This window comes from Dendrobates tinctorius, unplaced genomic scaffold, assembly GCF_039654945.1.
Source record: "Dendrobates tinctorius isolate UK_male_01 unplaced genomic scaffold, ASM3965494v1 ptg000016l, whole genome shotgun sequence".
NCBI lineage: Eukaryota > Metazoa > Chordata > Amphibia > Anura > Dendrobatidae > Dendrobates > Dendrobates tinctorius.
In genome coordinates this window covers 68,744,519-68,771,305 of record NW_027361684.1, presented here as the reverse complement: position 1 = coordinate 68,771,305, position 26,787 = coordinate 68,744,519, and the positions used below count along the sequence as shown (strand labels likewise).

The 26,787-nt window shown below is 46.1% G+C and overlaps 1 protein-coding gene across 3 annotated transcripts in view; it reads left to right on the top strand.

Annotated features, from left to right (window-relative positions):
• The window catches only part of LOC141080611 (arylsulfatase H-like), an 89,805-nt gene that overhangs the window by 47,693 nt on the left and 15,325 nt on the right, over positions 1–26,787 (top strand). For 2 of the 3 annotated variants that reach the window (XM_073565954.1, XM_073565955.1), the window contains 4 exons: positions 6,525–6,650; positions 6,922–7,345; positions 7,699–7,835; positions 10,228–10,362. In XM_073565954.1, coding sequence (XP_073422055.1) covers positions 6,525–6,650; positions 6,922–7,345; positions 7,699–7,835; positions 10,228–10,362 — 822 coding nt within the window. Of the gene's footprint in view, positions 1–1,243; positions 1,334–6,524; positions 6,651–6,921; positions 7,346–7,698; positions 7,836–10,227; positions 10,363–26,787 lie in introns of those variants that run through there. The other variant, XM_073565956.1, reaches the window with a different exon arrangement.

The following is a 26,787-nucleotide window of genomic DNA, read 5'->3' as shown; positions in this document are numbered from 1 at the left end:
CTATGGGATGGAGGATATGTATGACGGGTATATGGGCACGGGACAATGGGGTGGAGGATGTGTGATGGGTATATGGGCACTGGACTATGGGATGGAGGATATATATGACGGGTATATGAGCACGGGACTATGGGATGGCGAATATGTATGATGGGTAAATGGGCACTCGACTATGGGATGGCGAATATGTATGATGGGTATATGGGCATGGGACTATGGGATGGAGGATGTGATGGGTATATGGGCATGGGACTATGGGATGAAGGATGTGTGATGGGTATATGGGCACTGGACTATGGGATGGAGGATATGTATGATGGGTATATGGGCACAGGCCTATTGGATCGTGGATATGTATGATGGGTATATGGGCACAGGACTATGGGATGGAGGATAATTATAATTTGCTATAACTAACCACAGCACAGTTAGTTACTATGCCCGGGCAGCGCCGGGCTCTTCAGCTAGTATATATATACACACGGGTGCCCGGATGCATATAAATGGCAGGCCAGGATTCATTTATAGGGCAGCCAGGATGGATATATGGGGGGAGGTGGTGGCCAGGATGAATATATGGAGGGGGGCAGGATGGATATATATGAGTGGGCAAGAATTCATATATGGGGGGAAGGGACCAGGATGCAGATATATGGGGGCCCAAGATAGATTTATGGGTGAGGGGGGCAGGGCAAGGGACCAAGATGCATATATATGGGGGGGGCAGGTTTGCATTTATGTGGGGCCAGGATGGCTATATGGGGGGGCAGGACAAGGGACCAGGAAGGATATATGCTGGTCCAGGAGAGATATATGGTGAGGCAGGACAAGAGACATATGAGGGCCAGTATGTATTTCTGGGGAAGCGGGATGGATATCTGGAGGCCAGTCTGGACAAGGGACATAGAGGTTCAGGCTGGGTGAGATTATTAATTAAAGGGGGCCAGGATGAGGGACTTTATTACTGTTTGGGAACCAGAATGAGGAACATGCTATATTAGTTTATGGTGACAAGTGGGGAACATAATTTCTTTAGGGTCCAATTAGGGACATTATTACTACTGTAATATAATTTACTTTTTAGGAAATGGTTTTCCATGGAGGGAACAAAAGGGGATCTTTTTACTGTGCAGGGCGGTACTACGTTACTTTTCTTCTTCATCTGACATAGTGTAGAAGTCAGGGAAAAAGTAAGGAAAATGCTCTGGAAGCGATCAGCTATTAATGACTGTGTTATTTTTTGCAGAGACGAGTCCTGGCTGGAAGAAGTGACGGCAGTCTGTGCTGGTTGAAGAAAAGCAAAGATGAAGGACTTCAACTACAGACGTCACTGGTGAGTCAGTGTATTACATGCCCACACACACACTATACACTATATACTGTGTACAGAGCTCCTTTGTATAATGTTACTGGTGATCACTGTATTACCTGCACACTATATGCTATATACAGAGGTCCTGTGTATAATGTCACTGGCGATCCCTGTATTACCTGTACACTGACACTATATATAGAGAGTTCCTGTGTATAATGTCACCAGTGATTACTGTATTACCTGTACACTGACACTATATACAGAGCTTCTGTGTATAATGTCACTGCTGATCACTGTATTACCTGTACACTATATGCTATATACAGAGGTCCTGTGTATAATGTCACTGGTGATCACTGTATTACCTGTACACTGACTCTATATACAGAGCTCCTGTGTGTAATGTGACTGGTATTACCTGTACACTGACACTATATAGAGAGTTCCTGTGTATAATGTCAGCAGTGATTACTGCATCACCTGTTCACTGACACTATATAGAGAGCTCCTGTGTATAATGTCACTGGTGATCACTGTATTATCTGTACACTATATGCTATATACAGAGGTCCTGTGTATAATGTCACTGGTGATCACTGTATTACCTGTACACTGACACTATATACAGATATCCTGTGTATAACGTCACTGGTATTACCTGTACACTGACACTATATAGAGAGTTCCTGTGTATAATGTCAGCAGTGATTACTGCATTACCTGTACGCTGACACTTTATACAGAGGTACTGTGTATAATGTCACTGGTGGTAATAAGTGTTGCTAGTATTGTGGTTTGTATTCATAATCAGTATTGTTGTATTCGGTCACTATTTGGTGGTAATTTGTGGTCTGGTCACGGTGTGGCAGTATTTCTCCTTGTATGTGGTATTATTTGGTCCCTATATGCTGGTAATATGTCATATTATTCAGTCACTATGTGGTGGTAATATGTGGTCTGGTCATGGTGTGGCGGTATTTGTCCCTTGTATGAAGTATTATTCGGTCTCCATGTGCTGTGATCATGGTGTTTTGGTATTTCTTCCTGTATGTGGTGGTATTGGTCTTGGTATAGTGGATTGTGTTGTGTATGGCGGTCATTTGTTCTCGCTGATATTATTTAGGAGAAGATTCTTTATTTCAACTAGATTAAATACTGTGTACACAGCGGCAGAGATGCACTTACAGGGGGTTTCCTGTGGAAAAAAGTAATCATCTCTCCACAGGATAAATGATAACGTATTGATTGGTGGGGGTCTGACTACTTGGACCCATTCAGCAAAATGTGGAACTTTTTATCCCCATTAGACTGGATTGGCATGTCCGACTTGACCACTGATCCATTCTTTCCCTCTGTGGCTCCACTTGTTTTTTTGTAGATGCTCCAAAGAGAATGAATGAGCTGCGGTCAGATATCCCACCTGCCGCTCCATTTTAAAATGAGGATAAGTGTCCTATCAACTATAAAACTTTTTCATTCTTCCAATCGATGCAGTTTCTAATGGTCGGACTAAAGCGATCACCTATCCTGTGGAGCCCATGGATCGGTGATAACTTGTTCTAACCAAAGAACCCCATTAATGTAAACTACTGTAATTATACATCCCATTTGTGGTGGTGCACAGTAGATGTACAGGAGTCGCCTGTATTTTACAGCCGATGCTCCACTATAATGGGGATAACGACTGACAGATATTTGTATATAGCTGTAGGGTGGGCCCCTAGAGTCCATTCCCCTGGTGGGCCCCAGACACCCCAGTCCGTCCCTGGGCTCGTTGCTCAAGTCGAGCACCTGAGTATTCCAATATGCTCACCCCGAGCAACGAGCATTTTAGTGCTTGCTCATCACTACTCACCAGTACTCTAGATAAGTTCCTTCAGGGGTGTAGTTTCCAAAATGGTGTCACATGTTGGGGGCTTCTACAGTTTAGGTACATCAGGGGCTTTGCAAATGCGACAAAAATTTTCCATCACATATGGAGTATCGGTGTAAAGCTGCACAACAAATTTTAAGATCCATTTTCCCCTGTTATTCTCTTGAAAATTCAAAGTTTGGGGCAATATTTTTGTTAGAAAATGTAAAATATTTATTTTAACCTTCCACATTGCTTTGATTCCAGTGAAGCCCCTAAAGTGTTAATAAACTTCCTGAATATGGTTTTAAGTACCTAGAGTGGTATAGTTTATAAAATTGTGTCTTTTGGGGGTATTTTCTGTGACATAGACCCTTCAAAGTCACTTCAAATTTGATGTGGCCTCTAAAAAGAAATTGGTTTTGTAAATTTTGTTGAAAAAATTACAAATCTAATATTTAAAGCTCAAAGTGTGTGTGTATGTATGTGTGTATGTCCGGGATTGGCATCCGCACCGTCGCAGCTGCATCCACAAAATTTTGCCCAGTCACACGTCTAGACCCCGAGAGCGTCATAGGCTATGTTGTGAGGCGAAATTTTAACCCCGCGCGTTCCAATTCACCAAACAATTTTACCCCTATCTACATAATGGGGAAAAAGTGTATGTATGTATTGGCATCTGCACCGTCATAGCTACAGCCTCAAAATTTTGCACAGTCACACGTCTCGACCCCGAGAGCGTCATAGGCAATGTTGTGAGGCAAAATTTTAACCCCATGCGTTCCAATTCACCGAACTATTTTGCTCCTATCTACATAATGGGGAAAAAGTGAAAGGAAAAGTGTTGGAGGCAAATTGACAGCTGCCAGATGTGAACAAGGGGGACTTAAAGAATGACAGCGATGGCGCCAAAGAGTATATACCATACAGTTGCTATGGTGTGGCCCTGACATGGGATACTCATCTCACACGGGGATATGAACACACACACAAAATGCACCACACACTACCACGTGCTTCAACACATATACCACCCTCAGCACACATTTCACCACACATACACCAACCTCGCCACATAAAAGTCGAAACACAAAAGTTGCCACTCAAAACTCACCACGCTGTCCCAGATCTGTTTAAAAGATGAAAAATGAGCTGTGATTGGTTGCTATCAGCAACAGTTTTCTTTGTAGACAGTTGTGGTAACTGAGGCCTATTATTCTCATCATTTCTATGGTGTTATAGTCTTTCTGTAAAGCTGGAAATAACACAATTTATTACTGTGCCAACTCAGACCACCCTCTGACACAGACTGCAGGGGGAGCCCAGTATCACACAGGATAGGATTAGATACACGGCTCAGCAGTCAGTATCACACAGGATAGGATTAGATACACAGCTCAGCAGTCAGTATCACACAGGAGAGGATTAGACACATGGCTCAGCAGGCAAAATCATACAGGACTGGATTAGATACACGGCTCAGCAGGCAAAATCACACAGGAGAGGATTAGATACACAGCTCAGCAGTCAGTATCACACAGGATAGGATTAGATACACAGCTCAGCAGTCAGTATCACACAGAATAGTATTAGATACACGGCTCAGAAGACAGTATCACACAGAATAGGATTAGATACACGGCTCAGAAGTCAGTATCACACAGGATAGCATTAGATACACAGCTCAGCAGTCAGTATCACACAGGATAGGATTAGATACAGAGCTCAGCAGTCAGCATCACACAGGAGAGGATTAGACACATGGCTCAGCAGGCAGTATCACACAGGATAGGATTAGATACACAGCTCAGCAGTCAGTATTACACAGGATAGGATTAGATACACAGCTCAGCAGTCAGTATCACACAGGATAGGAATAGATACACAGCTCAGCAGACAGTATCACACAGGATAGGATTTGATACACAACTCAGCACACAGTATCACACAGAATAGTATTAGATACACGGCTCAGCAGACAGTATCACACAGAATAGGATTAGATACACGGCTCTGCAGTCCGTATCACACAGGATATGATTAGATACACGGCTCAGCAGTCAGTATCACACAGCATAGGATTAGATACACGGCTGAGCAGTCAGTAACACACATGATAGGATTAGGTACATGGCTCAGCAGTCAGTATCACACAGGATAGGGTTAGATACACGGCTCAGCAGACGGTATCACACAGGATAGGATTAGATGCACTGCTCAGCAGTCAGTATCACACAGGATAGGATTAGATACACGGCTGAGCAGTCAGTAACACATGATAGGATTAGATACACAGCTCAGCAGAAAGTATCACACAAGAGAGGATTAGGTACACAGCTCAGCAGACATTATCACATAGGATAGGGTTAGATACACAGCTCAGAAACAGGATGTGCCAAAGGAGCGAACATTTTCATTCCAAGAAATCCACTCATTCCATCTGATTTGTTTTTTGATTTTAAATGCCTCCAGTTTCCAGTTCAACTGCTATTTGCAATGTCCATTAACAATGCTCAGGGACAGTCCTTGAAAGTAGTAGGGATCGATTTGCAATCTCCATGCTTTTCTCATGGTCAACTTTACGTGGTTTGTTCAAGAGTTGGAACTGCCAAAAATCTGTTCATCTGTTCAACCAAAAATGTTGTTTATCAAAAGGCTCTTGAATGAGTTGAAAATAAAATACTATCAGTACTTGGGTAATCATTTAGTTAATTTGTGTTGCAAATCTGTAGGGTTGACTATATGATGTGAAATGTTTTTATGTGCAATATAATCATTATAATTTGTTATAACTAACGACAGTTGGTTACTATGCACTGGCAACGCCGGGCTCTTCAGCTAGTTGCTGATAAAATTTCAACCCTTCTAAATTCTTAACAAAAAAAAAATGTTTAAAAAATGATTCTGATGTGAAGTGGACATGTGGTAAATGTTATTTATTAACTGTTTTGTGCGGTATACATATCTGGTTAAAGGACACAAAAATTAAGTGTTTAAAATTGCTTAATTCTGATATTTTGTATCAAATTTTCCAAATTTTCATAAATAAATCATTACAAATCATGTAAACAAAAATATACCACTAGCATGATGTACAATATGTCTAGAAAAAAACAGTCTTTGAATCACTGGGATATGTTGAAGCATTCCAGAGTTATAACCTCATAAGGTGACAGGGGTCAGAATTGAAAAAAATGGCAAGTTTAGTAAGGTGAAAAAAGGCTGGGGGTGAAAGGGTAAATATAAATCACTTCATATGCTTTTTTTTTAACAGTTACATTTTAGGAATTTTACAACATGTTTCGAACCTATGATCCGTAGCACTGAATGATAATGCTAAATTATTCATCTATTTAGGTATGAGGGGCCATGAAAATGGTTATAGGGTGCTATCTTGGAATGCTGCTTCAGGAGGACTTCCCACAAATGAAACTACATTTGCCAAACTCCTACAGGAGCAAGGTTATTCTACAGGAATCATTGGTGAGCATTAGCTTCTAGATATAAAAGAGTTGATATCGTTAAAGGGATTGTATGTTATAGAGTCACCAATCCAGCGAAGCAACACTGGATAAATTGTCCAGATGTGAATTTTTGGGTTAATTTCCAATTTTTCATGCAGAAGAAAGCGACCACAGTTCCATTTTGATCCTGTCCATAATTTATTAAAAGCCTCCATTTAATTTTACACATATAATTTAATTTGTGGATCAAATTTCAATGTACAATTAATTTTTCTCTTTTTCTCATGCAGGTAAATGGCATCTTGGGCTAAACTGTAACTCTAGGGATGATTTTTGCCACCATCCACTAAACCACGGCTTTGATTATTTTTATGGTAATCCTTTGACAGCTGTTAATGACTGTGACGTCTCAAGGCCAAGTGAATATCATAGCGACTATAAAAAAAAGTTATGGTTGCTGGCCCAGGTATTCATTATCACAGTGCTTACACTAATAGCCTGCAAGAAATGGAAACTAATCAACATTCCCTGGAAAATTATTGTGATCTTTGCCCTGCCTGGCACATTGTACTTTGTGTATTGGTATACAGCCTATGCATTCCTACAATATTGGAACTGTATAGTTATGAGAAATTTTGAAGTGGTTGAACAACCGATGAACCTAGAAAAAAATGCTGGGAAAATAGTACAGGAGGCCAAGGCATTCATTAACAGGTAAAACATACTTTGCAATTTAGCAACACAGTATAATGGTTAACAACTAAAACTGGTAGAACATTACATAATCTTTCTGGTCTGTTAACTGCTCTCTTTGAATATTGAAAACATATATTTCTATCTTTTTTGGAGGGGCGGGATTAGATTTAAGTCTTTCTTGCTTTGCTTTTTTCTTCTTTTTCACTTTTTTGAACCCAAGGAATATACAAAGCTACAGTGCTATCGCTCAATGACAGAAACTGAAATAGTGGGGGGAAACCCCATCATGGGTAGGAATGTGTCAACATAATTTGATAGAAATATGTTTTTACCTACCATACCACCAATCATTGGTTTCTATTATGTCTCAGGAACAAAGACAGGCCGTTTCTTCTCTTTGTATCTTTCCTTCATATCCACACTCCTTATTACACCACAAAAGAGTTCAGAGGGAGAAGCCAACACCACTTGTATGGAGACAACATAGAGGAAATGGACTGGATGGTTGGTAAGTTCTATGTATACTGTACATTTTGCATATTATTTTGTTTTCAGGCTTAATGAAAGGATAAGCTCTGTGTAGCAGCTAAAATTGCATGATTATGTAGACCAAATGTCCTACTAGATCACATTCCATTTTTTTGGTTTGTTTGTATTTTTGCTTTGCTTTTTTTATTAATGAAAATGTTTTTCCTTTAAATGTTTTTTCCTGCCATTTGACTCAAAAGGACATACAACTATATTGTTTTACAGTTCCAATCTTCCTTTTGTTGGGTCTTTTTCTCTCTAAGTTACTGTTGTAAATTTGTAATTTAGGGCAATACTTTTCCCTCATGGTTATCCCAAAGAGATGAACAATCCAATTTGTCGTGCCTTGTTCTAGTCTAAAATTTTGTCCTCTGTGATAGATAATCTTCATGTCTGCATTTAGCATCCTCAGCTTGGCATCCTAAGCACCACTGGTGCTTATTAGGCACTGCAATGTCCTCATATCACGCACAACACACATCATGACTTAATGTAATGCCTAATGATTAGGTCTCACATGATGTCATGATGTTGCAGGGCTTAGTTAATGCAAGAGGCGCAAAGGATGAAGGGCTCAGGATGCCGGGTGCACCTGTGAAGATCAGTCTCCACATAAGGCTATACTAAGTGCCAGACCAAGGCAGCGCACATTGAATTTCTCATCGTGTTTACAGCTTTGTTGCTGTAAAATTCTGTATTCTGTTGATGAAGTCTTGTATTTACCTGAAAATTAAAGAATAATTTTTTTTAAAAATGACTAAATTATAACACATGGATTATGTAAAAGTACATAATAACATGTAGGTGACTGATGACCGTCTTGGCAGATATGGGGTTATTGCCTTGGTAACCCATTGGCACCCCCAAATCAATTAAAAAATAGACAGATGGGCATATTAAATGGTGTAATCCCTGGACTGTACACTTTAAATGCTCCTGTCAAAGACTGACAAGGGCATTTCAGGTATTAACTGCTATGTTTGCTGCTGTTACAGGTAGATTTCAACTACTGAGCCCACATAGACAGTGAACACATATAGGAGATGACAGTAATTTAAAGGGTTAAACTGCATTTTGTAAATTTTTTGGGAAAACACAATATTGATTTTAACTACGCTATTTTACCCAACTTAAAAGACCGACACTACCGAAATGAAGGAAAAAATGAGACCTCGTCCATCTGGGTGGCAAAAAAAAGTATATAAAATACTTTATTTCCTGGCATGCATAATACTATGACTTGACCCGATTAAAAACTCAAACAGGAATGGACGCTGTTTTTTATTTTTCTACTTTATGGCAATTTTTCTTTTGTGATTTTTTTGTATTACTGACATTGCTCAATCTATTTTTAAGAAAATGATACCTTATTTCTTACTGCCTTATGCTACTTTCACACATCCGGTGTGTGGGGTCCGGCGGCGTGCGGCAAAAAGCCGGGCCGGTTTGGGGGGGGAGAGAGACACTTGTGGGGTTAACACTCACAGTGTCCGGGCGAGAGAGAGATCTCTCTCTCTCTCGTTGGGCACTTGTGGGGTTAACACTCACAGTGTCCGGGCATGCGCTGTGTAAAAAGCCGTTCCAGCGCTGCAAAAAAAGTTGCATGGAACGTTTTTTGCTGACGCCGGACGGCTCATGTTTGCCGTATCCGGCAAAAAAACGAAGCGCTGCATGTCCATCCGGCACGATGAGGCGATCATTACGTTCAATGTGACAAAACTGGATCCGATTCCGGATCCGATTTTCACACTTTTCGCTGCATCGTGCCGGGTTCAAAAAGACGGATGTGTGAAAGTAGCCTTACTAAGAGAAAGGAGGTCAGAATGAGTCCAAAGTTTCATATTTTGGACTCCATTTGACTCAATGAAGTCAATGGATCCAGGTGCAGATCTGAATCCCATTTTTCAGGTATTCATTCAGTAGTCTCTGACAAAGTCATGAATATGGGAGGAGAAACGCAATGAACCCAGGCTAACTTGTAACAGTTATATTAGACACCACAGAATTTGCTTGCATTTCACTGTGTAAATATATAGCTGGTAAAAAAAAGCTATGATGTTGAAAATAGGACAGCCCTGAGTCATGTGTATTATTATATATACAGTATAATAAAACCTGGTGGTTTGGTCTTTTCAAAGAAGGAGGCTTGTATGCATAATATTTAGTGAAACTGGAAAATGACACAAGAACTCTGATGTGTATAGGAGGTTTTTCTTTTTTTAAGAGGTGGTCTTTTGGAGCGATTTTATTTTGATTGTAAATGTATGTATTTGATTTTCATTTTTCTTGTGTTTTATGCCATAAAGTATACAGTAAATGGGTAAAATATGACAAGGAAAAAAACTTAATATTTCATTAATTCATCCACATAGGGCAAATCCTTGAGTCCATTGATCAAGGAGGATTAATAAACAACACATTAACTTACTTTTCTTCTGATCATGGTGCCTACTTGGAAGGAATGGAGGGAAGTCCTCACCTTACAGGCAGTAATGGCATTTATAGAGGTAAGAAATGCAACCCAAATGAATATCTTTTTTATACTTTGTATGAGTGAAAACGAAAAATTCATATTTAGTCTTGTATTGTTTTATTGTGTTTTATTACATGATGCAAACTGACAGATGGTATCTTTTGGTAATATTGTTGCAATCAGATGTCACGATTCCTCATATTAGGCTAGTTTCACACTAGCGCTTTGGAGCGCAGCGACGGCCTGCGCACGGCCGCAGCTAAGCCCCGCCCCCTGCCGCGCCTCCACCGGTAGCTCCGCCTATCGGCGCATGACGCTGCATGCGTCCTGCGTCCCCTATCTTTATCACTGGGGGCGCAGGCCGTGCGTAGTATGCGTTTGGCGGCGCATGTGCCTTTTTGACGGTGCGCCAGCGCAACCAAACTGCAGCAGGTTGCGTTTGGCGCAGGTCGGCGCACCGTCAAAAAGGCGCATGCGCCGCCAAACGCATACTGCGCATGGCCTGCGCCCCCAGTGATAAAGATAGGGGACGCAGGACGCATGCAGCGTCATGCGCCGGTAGGCGGAGCTACCGGCGGAGGCGCAGCAGGGGGCGGGGCTTAGCGGCGGCCGTGCGCAGGCCGTCGCTGCGCTCCAAAGCGCTAGTGTGAAACTAGCCTTAGTGTGTCTGGATGCAGTGAATGACAGTTCCAATCTAGTATGGGGGCATGCTGAGCAGTCAGTACTAGAGATGGACAGACACCTGGATGTTCGGGTCTGGCGGTGTGGAGGCACAGCACTGTATCTTAATTAAGCAGACAACTATTTTTAGCAAGCCAGAAAGAATAGACGGTTATCTACATGTTGACTTTTGAATGTTCGTGTTTATTTCTGGTTGGCCAAGAAAACACACTTTTGCTTGTGTAAGCCTGTAATATTGACTTGTAAGTTGACATTTGATGTAACATTGTGCTCTTATCCTTGATGACTAGTGATGTTTGCTGATATGCTGATAATGCATTGTGTAGGCCAGATAGTTTGTTGGCATTCCAAACAGAGGAGGAAAATTTATGCAGATACATTACATAATCAAACAATGCATCTAGGTTGTCACCATTCTATACCTTATTTGTGATGCTGGATTGAAGGACACTTGTTAAATATAAAAAGAGGTGATATGCCTCTCGGAGAGATAGAGAGCCAGAGAGACATCCAGACATCAAAAGGACCAGAGACAGCACAACAGCCAAGACATGATGGGTCCATCATGAAGGACACAGATTTATTATTCTACAGGAGGCCAGTTTAGGGGACTTCGGCCCGGCTGGAAGAATACAGATCTGCACCGTTGACCATCGCTGAACTATGGATAGATTTGGGAAACCCAGGTTGGGACCATCCGATCACCTGGCACCTATGATGCTTGTCATTACCTCCTCTCTGTGTACATACCACAGGTGGGGTAGTCAACCCTGGAAGATGAAGCCAGGTTGCGATCCTCAGGTCAATTGGCCTTGTATCTGAATGGACTGTCATCTTCCTACGCTTGTCTACACCTCCTCTCTGTGTGCATGCCACAGGTGGGGTGGTCGACCCTGGAAGCTCTGAAGTAATGGCTGCTATTATCCCTGCGAGTCATCAGAAGGTTGAGACTCTGTAATGTGCACAATCTCGGGGTATTTTGCTGGGTCTGTTCTACATTTTATCTGCCTGTTTTGTAGTTCAATAAAGTATTGCCACATTGTTTTACCCTCACCCTGTGTTGTCTGAGTAGCAGTATGCCCATGTTAAAGAGAGATTTGGCATTCAGTGGGATGATCCCTAATCCATGTGGTTTTGGCTAGCGAACTGGAGAGCGTGCCTTCCCCGTGTCTCCACAGGTGGCTTTAGCTGAACAGTTACAAAAAGTTCTTGTTCGGCCTCCAGAACAATCTCCGGACCAGAACTTGAACCTAGACCCTATTCACTTAAATGAGGGGCCGGAACATCCAGTGCATAATAGTGCAGCAAATGCCGCTTCTAATTATCGATAAGATCAACCCCGCCAATCAGACAGCCACGGTTCCCATGCTGTCAAAAGACAGCATTAGTGCACAGCTGTTTTCAGAGATATAAATTTACCTTGGGTCCCCAGTGTCAGTTGATGGGATGAGACTACTGCTCTCATGAGCTGACGCCTTCTGCTGCTAATTAGCAAGATGGAGTATTAATCAACAGGCGCCTGCGCTGTAAATAAATAATTTAAAAAAAACACCCCTGTATTTTTGATAACCAACCAGGCAAAGATCAGAGCTGGGGGCTGCAACCCTCAGCTGTCAGCTTCTGCAAGTCTGGTTATCAAGAATAGAAGGGTCCCCATGCTCTTTTCTCAATTTAAATTAATACCATATTTTTTGGATTACAAGACGCACTTTTGGTGGTGCTGCACTGTGTCCTGGTGGTAGTGCTGCGCTGTGTCCCGGTGGCGGTGCATGGGGGACTCAGCCGACATTTTGTGAACGGCCAGAGTCCCCGGCAGTTCCATGGTTTCCTGTGCGGTGGATTCTGGGAAAATGGTCGCCGGGGGGTGGCGCATGTGGCAGATGGAGATCTCGGTACCAAGATCTCGGGAGATGATGTAGGGGTGGCGGCGAGGCAGGGATAACAATTGGGTGGTGGTGCTGCTGGTGTTAGTTCAGATAGGTGGTGGAGGTGTGCTGTACTCACAGGAATGGGGGGGTGACCCACTTCTTGGCGTCAACAGGCACGAGACAGAGACAGGAGATGTATTCAACAGGTTTTGTTTTTATTGATCGCTCTCACGACGACCAGCACAATGCATGACAGGAATTTTACACTGTTCTCTCTTGCAGAAAGGGCCGAGTACCTTGGCTTATTGACTTTCACCGTCGAAGCATACTTTGTGGCTCTTCCACCATGGCTGCCCTAGGCCAGTCCACCACGGCGTTTCACCCTGCAAAGTCCACCAAATTACAGGTCCTCATAGACCGTCTCTGCCTGTAACCAATGTCCTCAAGGGTCACCCCCCCCGTAACCCTATCTGCTGTCCAAACTTTCTGCGGGGTCTCCTCTGTATAAAAGACCCTCCTTCCTTGTGAGCTCCCCTGGCTGATTGAAGCTTCTAGAAGCTTACCTCAGTATTTATTCAGTCAGTCCAGGTAGCCCCGCCCACTGTCACCTGACAGTTACCTTTGCCCAATCAGAGTCACCTTGACCTCTGACAGTTATGTAACGCTCGCATGGCAGTTACATAACCACTGTCGTCGGTGCTCTCCAGTGACCTCTAATGGACAGACTGCCACATGACACCTTCTTTTTCTACCTCTCTGTCTTGTACTACAGACAGAGCCGTACTCAGCTCAACCTCCCCACATTCTCCTTTCCTTTAAACATTGTCATCCTCGACAATCGTGTCCCGGGGAAGAAAGTGGTGTCAATACCTGGCACTGACATGGCCGGCATCTGAGACACACAGTTCCCTTGGTCACACAAACTTTCCTGGTCACACAGACCCTCGGTCACACAGACCCCTGTGTCACACAAACTCTTGGTCACACAGACCTCCCTGCGTCACACAGTCTCCTAGTCACACAGACCTCCCTGCGTCACACAGCCTTCTTGTCACACAGACCTTTGGTCACTCAGACCCCTGTGTCACACAAACTCTTGGTCACACAGACCTCCCTGCGTCACACAGCCTTCTGGTCACACAGACCTTTGGTCACTCAGACCCCTGTGTCACACAAACTCTTGGTCACACAGACCTCCCTGCGTAGGTACCCGGTCATCTGTCTTCTCTTTGTCCCGTCGTCCTTTCAACTTAGCTAAGTCAGAGTCGGCATACTCCACGTACCCGGGACCTGCTGAATACACTTTTTTTTTTTAAAAAATAGCAATAACATTTTAACATTTCAAAGGCACCACACACTTCTCCACATTTGTTGCAATACTTTTTTTTTTTTTAAACACACAAAAACATTAAATCGAAGGAGGACAGGGGTGCTCCCCCCTCCTTTAAATAAACCACCTAAAACATTTTTTCCAAAGGCATCCCTACTACACCAGGAGGAAATACTTCCCATGGGGACGCAAAACACTCCCCCTATTAGTGCAATAGTGCACTGCAGTCCCGGCAGTACAAAACAGCTGGTACTCCGGGCCACCTCCTGGCGGCCGATGTTTCACCATAACAAAGGAGGACTCCACAGCCGTGGAGTCTTCTGGGATGCCAAGATTACCTCTGGGCCTCGAGCGTTCCCGATGTTCGAGACCCAGGAGTCCCTGTCCTTTTACGGTGACTCATACCCCTCAGGGTATGCGATGACGGATACTGCATAGTTGCCGCGGGGGTAGTACTCTTTATAGTACGAGACCAGATCTCCCGGTTGAAGGACCTGGCCGTGCCTGATGGAGGCCACATTTACATACACTTTGTAACCGGTGTTATCCCTTATGAAACCGTAGCCATTGCCAGTGTCCATATAAACTACCCGCCTGTATGATCGGGGTGCAGATATGCCAGCCTCTCCTTTCCCGTGCAGGAGTCCCCAGATCTCCCGCTCTCTGGCTTTCTTTTCTTCAATAACCTCCGCGATACAGGCAGAGGGTCCGGTATAGACCGCAGAGTCCAGTGGGCGGGTAGCGGTCGAGAGCGGGGGCGAGGCAGAAGCGGCCACAGGCTCCGATGTGATATAGGCCGCAGCCTGCTTTGTCAGTGACGTTGGCGCGGCCACAGGGGAGGCCGCAGCTGGGACCAAGGCCTCCACGGGCTCCGGCAAAACAACCACAGGTGGGGCCACAGATGAAGCAGCAGCCGCACTTTCCGGTAAGTCAGACACTGAAGCCAATGGCCCGATTTCAGTAGTGGCCGGGAGCGTGGCCGATACAGCGGCCGTCGGCTTGGCAGGGGCCACACCGTCATCCAGACCTGTATGCGTCACAGTGCAAGGGGTCGGGCGAGGATGCTGAGGACTAGTGTCGGGACCCCGTGGTCTGTCCGACGCTCGGAGCGTAGAAATCAGGTTTGGCTGGAGTGCTGCTGACGGGACCGTGGACACGCTCACCTTCACAGCCGCCGCTGCTCCCTGCAGACTTTCCCACCGCTCCATTCTTAGCCATTGGTCTTCACCCCGCCGTCCGGCAGGGCCGGCCTCCAGGCCCAACAGCTCCGCAGGGAAACTCCCTGGGCAGGTCTCCAAGTCTTGGCGCCACCGCCATTCCTGGCGTCCGATACCCCGACAGCTACAGCGTCTCATGCCGTCCAAGGTCCAGTAGCTGAATGGCACCAAACAGCCACAGCAGGTCTCTCCACCCGGGCCACTCCCATTCTTGGGGGGTGCGGCGGTGGGCCTCTCCACCCATTTTCCAGGGTCCACCCCCAGGGGTGGATGCAATAAAGCCCCGGGTCATCCAGCATAATCAGCAGTGTCTGTGCCTTTCCCTTTGGGCACCAAATCACCACAGCCATTTTTAGCAGCCAGCAATCCACAGTCCAGTTTTCAAATTGTAATCCACAGGGAACAAAAGCCAAGCAATTCTTCAACCACACAGCTTGGGGCCTTTACTACTTGGTGGCAGGCCTGCCACTGAAGATGTTGTATTGGCGGCAATGGATCCTGCTGACTACACCAAATGTAAGGGTGGCGGCGAGGCAGGGATAACAATTGGGTGGTGGTGCTGCAGGCGTTAGTGCAGATAGGCGGTGGAGGTGTGCTGTACTCACAGGAATAAAGAGCTACTGTAACAGGCTGCCACTCCAGCGGCGCCAGGGGGTGACCTGCTTCTTGGCGTCGAAAGGCACGAGACAGAGACAGGAGATGTATTCAACAGGTTCTGCTTTTATTGGCCGCTCTCACGACGACCAGCACAATGCATGACAGGAATTTTACACTGTTCTCTCTTGCAGAAAGGACCGAGTACCTTCGCTTATTGACTTTCACCGTCAAAGCGTACTTTGTGGCTCTTCCACCGTGGCTGCCCTAGGCCAATCCACCACGGCGTTTCACCCTGCAAAGTCCACCAAATTACAGGTCCTCACAGACCGTCTCTGCCTGTAACCAACATCCTCAAGGGTCACCCCCCGTAACCGTATCTGCTGTCCAAACTCTCTGCGGGGTCTCCTCTGTATAACAGACCCTCCTTCCTTGTGAGCTCCCCTTGCTGTCTGAAGCTTCTAGAAGCTTACCTTAGTATTTATTCAGTCAGTCCAGGTAGCCCCACCCACTGTCACCTGACAGTCACCTTTACCCAATCAGAGTCACCTTGACCTCTAACAATTATGAAACGCTCGCATGGCAGTTACATAACCACTGTCATCGGTGCTCTCCAGTGACCTCTAATGGACAGACTGCCACATGACACTTTCTTTTCCTATCTCTCTGTCTTCTACTACAGACAGAGCCGTACTCAGCTCAACCTCCCCACAATGAGATCTCAGCACTTAAATATAATCTCTCAAGATCTTGGTGCTGAGATTTCCTCTGCGCATGCACTGCCCTATAGCAGCCATGTTCCTGGAGTCCGCACAGGAAACCATGGAGCTGCTGGGGGCTCTTGCCTTTCACAAAATGTTGGCAGAGCCCCCCTGCAGCACTACCACTGGAACACAGTGCAGCACCGTCACCGGGACACAGCGCAGCACCGCCAATGCAAAAAATACGGTAATTTGAAAAACAGCGTGGCAGTCCCCCCTATTATTGGCAACCAATCAAGCTAAAGCAGACAGGTGGAGGCTGGTATTCTAAGGCTGTTAAGGGCCCATGGATATTGTCCCCCCAGCTTTAAAACAGCAGCCCATAGCCAGCCAGAAAAGGCTCATCTATTAGATGTACCAATTCTGGCATTTTGCCCAGCTCTTCCCATTTGCCATGTAGAAGTGGCAAGTGGGGTTTATATTTGTGGGGTTAATGTTACCTTTGGATTATCTGGTGAAATCAAGCCCTCAGATTAGTAATGGATTGGTATCTTATAGATGCTTCTTCATTAGTAATCTACAGTTGTATGGTAAATAAAGACACAGCCAGAATAAAGTCTTTTATTGGAAAAAAACAAAACACACTTTTCCATTTTTATTTAAAAATTACAAACACAGTTATACTCACCTAACGCCCATTCCATTGAATCCATCTACTGGGATAGAGATAAAACAAAAATAGAAAGACAACAATATCCCTCACCTATCCATTGTTCTGTCCCATGTCGTAATCCAGATTCACCAGTGGTTCTCAGCCTCGATGTAAGGTACTAACAGGAATGCGGGATGCAGTGACGAGCAGGAGGCAGAGCAAGCGTTAACAGGTATTTTATGCAGAAAGATAACAGCAGTGAAAACTCCATTCAGGGAGTGAGGGGGGAAAGGAATCTAGCAACCGACAGGGTAATCGGGGACAGAGAAACAACAGAGGGTCAAATAACGAGTTAACTTAACAGTCTCTGGTTCCTGGTCGGCGGAGGCTGAAAGATCCCACGATGGTGCCGTAGGTGGCGCTAGGAGTCTTTGAAACGATCCCAGAGGAAAGTGTTGCACAGTTTGAGGAATGACGAAGTGTCTTGGCTCCCGCATGCGTAGTCTTGGGGTCCTAGAACAAGCTGCTGGTCGAGAGGAGGGCTGAAGCTCCTCAATAGGTGTACAACATCCCAGAGTGCAGGTCGCAGTCTCACTGTTACAGACAACGCGCACCGGAGGATTAACACTGCGCACTATCTCATACCCACCCCCTTCAGTCAGGTGCAAAAGTCTGCTCTGGTCAGAAAGTTCTTCCCCTGGCAACAATGGTGACAGCCCAGACAGTTCTGGCCCAGACACGAGAGAGACGCCACTAACCCGGTCCATCTTCCTACATTCCTCCACTCCTTTAGCTCGCCATTCTCCGGGCGAGGATTCTTGGAAACTGTGTGGCCTTCTTTTTTCCTTTCGTACCTTTTGCTGCCAAATGAATTGCTCTTGATCGTAACGATTGGGGGGGTTTGCCAGCTGTTGCTCATTCGGAGCGCCGTAAGTTGGAAGGAGCAGTGGAGTCCCCCTGGGTGGTCAAGTCAGTTTGCATAGGGGAGAGCGATGGTGTATCAGTTCCTTTTGAGGCAGATTCTTCAGGGACCCCAAGTCCTTGTTCCACTTGTCCATCCTCGGGGAGTCGTTAAGAACTTTCTTCCTCTTCCTCCTCTTCCACTACTGTGGGAGCTTTTTCGAGAGTTTCCCATTCCTCGCTCACTTGGACAGGATCTTTTGATAAACAAGGTCGAAGCATATTCCGGTGAACTATCTGAATAGTTGAATCTCATACACAGGTCCTTCGGAGCTGACTCGACACTTTACCCGATACGGGTCCTTTTCACATCGTTTTTCTAGTTTATCCCGAGGATGTCTTTCTCACACTAAAACATGTTTTCCAGCCTAGAGAGCTGTCCCCCCATGGTGGAGTTTTCTCAGCATGTTCCAACTCCCGAAGTCTGGTCTGTGCCAGGCGATGCCTTGCCTGCAGACGATGGCGATGTTCTCGAACCCAGGAGGATACCCCAGTTCGTGGGTAGTCCTCTTCTGGATCCAATTCCAGCTCAGTGATCACTTTCCCTGCACGGCCAAATAAGAGGGTATAGGGAGTATAACCAGTGGTTCGGTGCACTCGGTTGCTGTATACCCACACTATTTCTGGTACATATTCAGGCCATCAGGCTTTCCAGTCCTCCTCCAGGGTTCTCAGGATTTAAATTAGTGTCCGATTGAATCGTTCACATTCACCATTACCCTGAGGATGATACGGCGTGGAGCAGGACTTCTCAATTTTGTACATACGATGAAACTCTTCCGTCACCTTTCCTAAAAAAAACAGGCTTCCTGGTCAGAATGAATTCATTTCGGACAGCCACAGACTTGAAGGAAATAGCTACAGATGGCATGTGCAGCCGACTCCGCGGTCTGATCTCGGGTTGGAGTCATGATGGCAAACTTCGTGAAGTGATCCACCATTACTAAACAATATTCATACCCCTGATGGGCCGGCCCGATGGACAGATAGTCTATCATTAGCAGTTCTAGGGGGGCAGATGTCACAATAGTTTGTGTGGAGGATCTCTGCTCTGCTGGTTTAGTCAATTCACACGTTCAGCAAAGCCTACAACTTTCCTCCACTACAGCCTTTAGGCGGGGATGAAAAACAAACTGCTGTAACCACTGAAACTTCTTTTCCTGACCGAAGTGAGTTTCTTCTTTGTGTGCCTTGGTGGCTAGCTCTAGCATCATTGTTTCCAGAGATAAGACCTGCCAGGTAGTACCTAGCTTTCTCTGAAGCTGCGCTTTCCAATATAGCAAACCATTCTTCATCTGTAGACGTTCCCAATGTCGAAGAATCCACAGGGTTTCCAAGGACAGAGTAACTCTTTCTCTCGAACTAGGAAGTCTCTTTGATGTCACACACTGCCTCAACTGGGCAAGTTCTCCATCTTCTTGTTGTAACCGGACCCACTCAACTCAGGACCGCCCCAAGGCGCCCCCTGGATCTGAACTAGTACCTGGTCCCACGTCGCCACCGCCGTCCTGGCGGAACCCAGGAATCTCCTCATTTTCTAATTCTTCATCTCTATTTCGCCCAGGTTCAGTATGTTTTACCCTTGATAGAGCATCAGCATGAGTGTTCTCTGCTCCCCTTTTCTAGGCAATTTTGTACTGAAACATCGCCATTCTGGCCACCCACCGTTGTTCCAAGGCTCTCAGCTTCGCATTCTCCAGATGTGCCAATGGGTTGTAATCGATGCGTACTAGTACTTCCAAACTGGACAAGTATTCTGTGAACCTCTCTGTCATAGCCCACACCAACGCCAGCAGCTCCAACTTGAAGGAACTGTAATTGTTTGGTTTACGTTCGGAAAAGTGAAGGGATCGACTTGCATAAGCGATCACCTTCTTTCTCCCACCCTGTATCTGTGACAACACAGCCCCAAGTCCATGCAAACTCCCGTTGGTGTGGAGAATGAATGGTTGAGAAAAGTCCGCATAAGCCAACACAGGGGCTTCTGTCAATACCCACTTCAGGTCTTGAAAGGCTTCTTCTTGGTGTTCCTTCCAATGAATAGCCCAGCTCTTTGTGCCTGAGAGCACCTCTTTCAGCAGCTCCAGTAGTGGCCTGGCTCGGCAGGCAAAATTCATCACAAAACGGCGGTAATACTCGGTCAGTCCCAGCAATGCTCGGACATCCTTCACTGTCTCTGGAGTGGGCCAGTCCAGGATCACAGCGATTTTCTCTCAGGATGGCTTCACTCCTTCAGCTGAAACAATGTGGCCCATGTACTCAGTCTGAGTGTGGAGCAGATGACATTTTTGAGGCTTCACCTTTAGTCCGTGTTTCTGAAGATAGCTCAACACTTGCTCCAGTCATTGCAGATGTTCCTCAAATGATGCCGCGTAGACTATGATGTCATCTAAATAGATGAGGGTGGCTTCAAAGTTTAAATCACCTAAACACTTCTCCATGAGATGCTGAAAAGTTCCAGGGGCATTGGCCAAGTGGATCAGCATTCGGTTAAATTCAAATAGGCCCATGGGTAGAATAAAGGCGGTCTTGGCTCGATTCTGCTCTGACATCGGCACTTGCCAATAGCCGCTGGCGATATCCAATGTAGGAAAAAATTTTGATTTTCCTAGCGCGGACAGGGGCTCCTCAATTCTGGGTAGCGGGTATGAATCTCTCACGGTGCAAGCATTGAGTTTTCGATAGTCCACACAAAAACCCAGAGTACTGTCTTCTGCACTAGAACTATTGGAGCAGCACAGGATTCTGACTCTCTCTGATAGCACCATTCTGTAGCATCTGTCCTAACATACTCTTCACCTCTTGATACAGCTGTGGTGGAATTTGCAGATAGTGCTCTCTTATGAATGCGATATTTTCTGTGGGTATCTTGTGGATTATGGCCATAGTGCAGCCAAAATTGTTGTCATGATGAGCAAATACATCCCTGTATTGTCCCAGTAGAGTCTCCATCTGCTGCACCTGTGCCTCGGTGAGTTCATTCAAATCAGCCCACATTTGTTCCAATATAAGTCGCCCCTCTTGAATATGCTGAGGTTCCGGCATCCAAGAGGAATTCACTGTTACAGTCTAGGGGTCTCCTTGTTGTACTTTCAGCTGCACAGCCTGAGGCAGTATTATCTCTTCAGTCATGCCCACAATCCGGGCCACTTTGCTTCTGGGGGAGATTGTGTTGTCCTGGTCCTCTAGATTGACAGTGTACTAGTACTGTCCCATCCCTCACAATGGCTAGCGTACGTGCTACTAGGAACCCTGAAGGAAGTTGTTCTGAAGAAGAAGGCTCAATTTGAATCTCAACTCCCTCCAGTGGGATACGAGCATGGATGGCTAGAAGGAGTACTGTTTGCCCGGGTGGCAGAATGAGTCTGGAAGAGGTGGGAATGATCACTTTTCCTAATACTCCTCCATCACGATAAGCCTCCTGAGCATGAGCTACACGTACTAACTGCTGAAATACTCTCCTCTGGGGGGGTATGTGAACTCCACTGCTTCAAAGTCTCTTTAGAGGGTTCGTTGATAAGGAGGCTTCCGAATTCCTTTAAGATGTTCATTCCCAGGGTGACTGCATGCCTGCTACTAACTTCTCCCTGGGTTAGCACCACCCCCTTTCATCCCAAATCCTTTCCACAGATGGAAATCTGCATCCACGCCACTCCTGCTACCGGAATGGGCAGTTGGTTGGCAGCCATAAACTTTATCACTGGGCCCCACTCAGGCTGTCTTGCTTCCGGAAAATTTTGTTGGAAATGGTCCTCCGGGGCATTGTTGTCACTTGTGAGCCCGTGTCCACCAGACACTGCACTTTATGACCATCAAATTCAGCCCAGACTAGAAGGCATGTTGACACTAGGTTTGTGGGACTTCCGCTTCTCCTCTGCGTCTGTACTGGCTCCGAGCAGCGTCCCTCTGACTCGGAGCCCACTAGTTTAATGGACGTCGGAGTTGTATTCTGCACCTACGTGTAGACTCCCACGCTATATGTCTCGTCACAATTAAAGCAAGTGAGGAGTCTCTGTCGACGGAGCATTCTATTATCATGACGAGGTTCTGGGCCTTCCCTGCCCCCAGGCGAATCTATGGCAGCCTAGTTTTGTTTTTAACATCTGCCAATTCTCCCTTAATATTCAAAAGCTCTCTACTCAATTCTTCCACCCATTGAGGTACGATGATTGCATTCACAGACACCTCCCCGCTCCGAACCTTCCCCACCGGGACTGTCACCCCCTGCTCCTATTCACGCATGCACGCTTCACTTCCTATCTCAGAAAAGGTCATGCGAGCGTTCACCTGCATGCGCTCCCGTAGGGCCTGCTTCATCAGTGCGTCCTACAAGCCTGTCACTAAAAGGTCTCGCAGCATTATGTCTGTAGGGCCTATGCCAATGCCAACTTTCCTAACAATCGCAGTATGCAACTCCTTCAATGCATTCATATACTGAGTAATGGTCTCCCCCCTCCTTCTGCATGTGGCTAAAGATATGCGTCCTCAGTTCCCCTACGTCTGTGGGATCTCCGTGAGTCTCTTCCAAATTTGAAGCACCTTGTTAAAGGTGTCTCACTCTCGGGGTGTCTGTAGCATAACTGAGTCTCTGGCTTCTCCATCTAATGCCATAATAGCCACCTCAGCTTCTAATGCAGGGGTCATAGGGTGCATTCTCATCATGCCCCTGATATGCTCAGTCCAGCTCCACAACATAGCAATATTTCCCGTAAACTTCAGCAAATTATTCAACATTGCCCCCAGCGAAATGCTGGATTTAGGGCCACCCCCAACTGCTTGGTCTGCTGCCTCCATGCTGTTGGACTGCATCCTGCCAATTACGCCAAATGTAAGGTACTAGGAGGAACACAGGATGCAGTGACTAGCAGGAGGCAGCGCAAGAGTTAACAGGTATTTTATGCAGAAAGATAACAGCAATGAATAATCCAAGCAGGGAGTGAGGGGTGGAAGGAATCTAGCAACCCATAGGGTAATCTGGGACAATGAAACAACAGAGGGTCAAATATCGAGTTAACTTATCAGTCTCTGGTTCCTGGTCGGCAGAGGCTGGAAGATCCCAGATCCCACAATGGCACCGTAGGTGGCGTGAGGAGTCTTTGAATCAATCCAGGAGGAAAGTGTTACACAGTTTCTGAGGAACGACAAAATTTCCTGACTCCTGCACGCGTGGTCTTGGGGTCCTGGAACAAGCTGCTGGTCGAGAGGAGGGCTGAAGCTCCGCAATAGGTGTACAAAATCCCAGAGAGCAGACCACAGTCTCACTGTTATAGACAATGCGCACCGGAGGAATAACACTGTGCAGCAGATCAGCAGTTGTCAGCCGTATGGACAGGTTGGTGCTGTTTGAGATAGAGGTCAATGATGAAACAGTCTCTGGACGTACCCTGGTTGACTGCTCAGGGGATGGCAAGGTGCGTCACAGGTCTGCAGATTGGCGTCGGTCAGCAGAGAGGGAGTCAACCTTCTCCTGAAGCACACACTGGATCCCCGCCAAAAGCCCCATTTTCCCGCGCACAGTCTCCTTTATCTCAGACAGCCCCCTTCAGTCAGGTGCAAAGGTCTACTCCGGTCAGAAAGTCCTTCCCTTGGCAACAATGGTGACAGCCCAGACAGTTATGGCCCAGACACACGAGAGATGCCACTAGCCTGGTCCATCTTCCAACATGGACAATCCCATCTTGGCTCCGTCCAGGTTGAAAACTGTTCATTTCCCAGACGTGGATTACAGCGTAGTACAGAACGACAGACAAGTGAAGGATATTGTTGTTTTTTTATTTTTGTTTTATTATAGGGGACGAGGGATTCAATGGAATGGGCATTAGGTGAGTATAACTGTGGTTTTTATTTTGAAATAAAAAAGTAAAAGTGTGTTTTGTTTAATTTCAAATAAAGGACTTTATTCTGCCTGTGTCTTTAGTAACAATACAACTATAGGATTAGTAATGGATAGGTGTCTTACAGGTGACACAAACCTCACAAATATGAACTCCACTTGCCACCGCTACGGGGCAAGTGGAAAGAGCCAGGCAAAGCAACAGAATTGGCGCATCTAATAGATGTGCCTTTTCTCGCTGGCTGCGGGCTGCTATTTTGATGCTGGGGAGCCAATATCCAAGGCCCCTTAACAGCCTGAGAATACCAGCCCCCAGCTGTCTGCTTTAGCAGAGCTGGTATTCAAAAACGGGGAGGAACCCCATGCCATTTTTTAAAATTATTTATTTAAACAATTTAAAAAAAACAGCATGGTGTCCCCTCTATTCTTGATAACCAGCCTTTCTGAAGCTGACAGCTGAGGGTTGCAGCCCCCAGCTGTGAGTTTTGCCTGGCTACCAAAAATACATGGGAACCCATGTCGTTTTATTTTAAATTATCTATTTACAGCGCAGTGACCGGCTGATGAGCGCTCCCATCAGTCGCTCCTGCTCTCACAGCTATTAGCGACAGCAGGCGTAGGCTGATGGGAGCAGTGGTCCCATCATCCGACACCAATGACCGAAAGCAAACTTCATATCTCCGATCACAGCTGCAGGTTCTCTCTGTCATTTGACAGCGTGGGAAGCATGGGTCTCTGACCAGCGGTGATGATTTTACCGCTGATCAGAAGCAGTGGTTGTTGTGCTGTTATGTGCATGGTGTTCGGGGGGCCGAACCCAAACAATAGCACAGACTTCCTGGTGAAGTCTATGTTCAGTGTCCATGCCTGAACTGTTGGTGTTCGGCACGGATGCCGAACTTTACTGTTAGGGTTCGCCGATCTCTAGTTAGTACTGTTCTGGCACTCTTACTCTGATCAGGGAGAATGAGTTGACACACAGCTAAACTCTTTCTTATCCATGTATTGAGATAGACGCAGGGGGTCCATTACAAAGTTTATTGATCTGATCAGTGTACAACTACAAGAAAAATGAAAGTACTCAGTGCAAAGTATGCAGCATATCTGAGGTACATAGCATTACATATGGTTAGTGTTGAGCATTCCGATACTGCAAATATCGGGTATCGGCCGATATACGCTGTATCGGAGTTCTGATATTTTTTGAATATCGAATACCGGAATCGGAAGTTCCCATAATGCAATGAGCCAGTTGTGTTAGCCATGATAACTAATGGCTTGGCTGTGATTAGCTGCTGAAATGATGGCATCATGATGCGCGGTCTGTGCGGGCCTGCCGGGGGTCTGTGCGGGCCTGCCGGGGATCTGTGCGGGCTGCCGGGGGTCTGTGCGGGCCTGTTGGGGGTCTGTGCGGGCTGCTGGGGGTCTGTACGGGCCTGCCGGGGGTCTGTGCGGGCCTGCCGGGGGTCTGTGCGGGCTGCCGGGGGGTCTGTGCGGGCTGCCGGGGTCTGTACGGGCTTGCCGGGGGTCTGTGCGGGCTGCCGGGGGTTTGTGCAGGCCTGCCGGAGGTCTGTGTGGGCTGCCAGGGGTCTGTGCGGGCCTGCCAGGGGTCTGTACGGGCCTGCCGGGGGTCTGTGCTGGCCTACCGGGGGTTGTGTGTGTGTGCAGCCATCGTCCAATGGGACTACAAGTCCCATCGGGCTATGCCTGCTACAATGACAGTGATTGACACATTAGCCAATGACGGGACAGTAGAAGTCCCATCATCCGGCTAATGTGTTGAATGTAAAAAAAAAAAAACAGACCCCCGGCAGGCCCGCACAGACCCCCGGCAGGCCCGCACAGACCCCGCATAGTCTACGCCCACGCACTGCCCACACTATTCCCCTCCCGAACTGGATGTGCAAGGAAAGAAAGGGTTTATTTTCATTCCGATATTTGTGCCCCATTGACTTGCATGGGTTTCCGTTATCGGAATCGGCGATACCCGATATTTTTGGGGTATTGGTCAGATCCAATCCGATCCGATATTTCCCGATATCGGAAGGTATTGCTCAACACTACATATGGTACAAGATACACACAACAAAATTATATAACATGGCGAATGGCGGAGATCGCTATAAAAGCTGAAGAGAATAAAACATCATGAACAACAGAGCAGCTGTGTCATACAATACAGTGAAAACTAAAAAGGGAACATAATAACTCACCGACTGTGCTATGTGGAGGTAAGCAACCAGAAGGACTGAAATATAGAGAGAGACAATCAGCATGTCAGCTTCCATGGGGCCAAGATGGATGCTGCAGAAATGGAAGGGATGAGGCTAATGAAGAGACTGATGGGAAACTACGGAAGCCTAAGGAGCAACAGTTAAACTGCATTGATAACAAATGAAGCAGAAATAAACAGGTCGCAATGAGAAAACATCAACAGAAGGTGTTGTTGGTTAAGTTATCACAGGACACTAAATTCAATATTGTTACAAAGGCTTAAGTAAAACTGGTTACATGCATTTCTGTGAAGGAATGACAAGTATGGTAATTGACAGCTCAGCTATCCAATTGGATGCTGAGGCAAGCTGAGCTGTCAATGCATTGAGTGACAGTTTAGCTGTCCAAT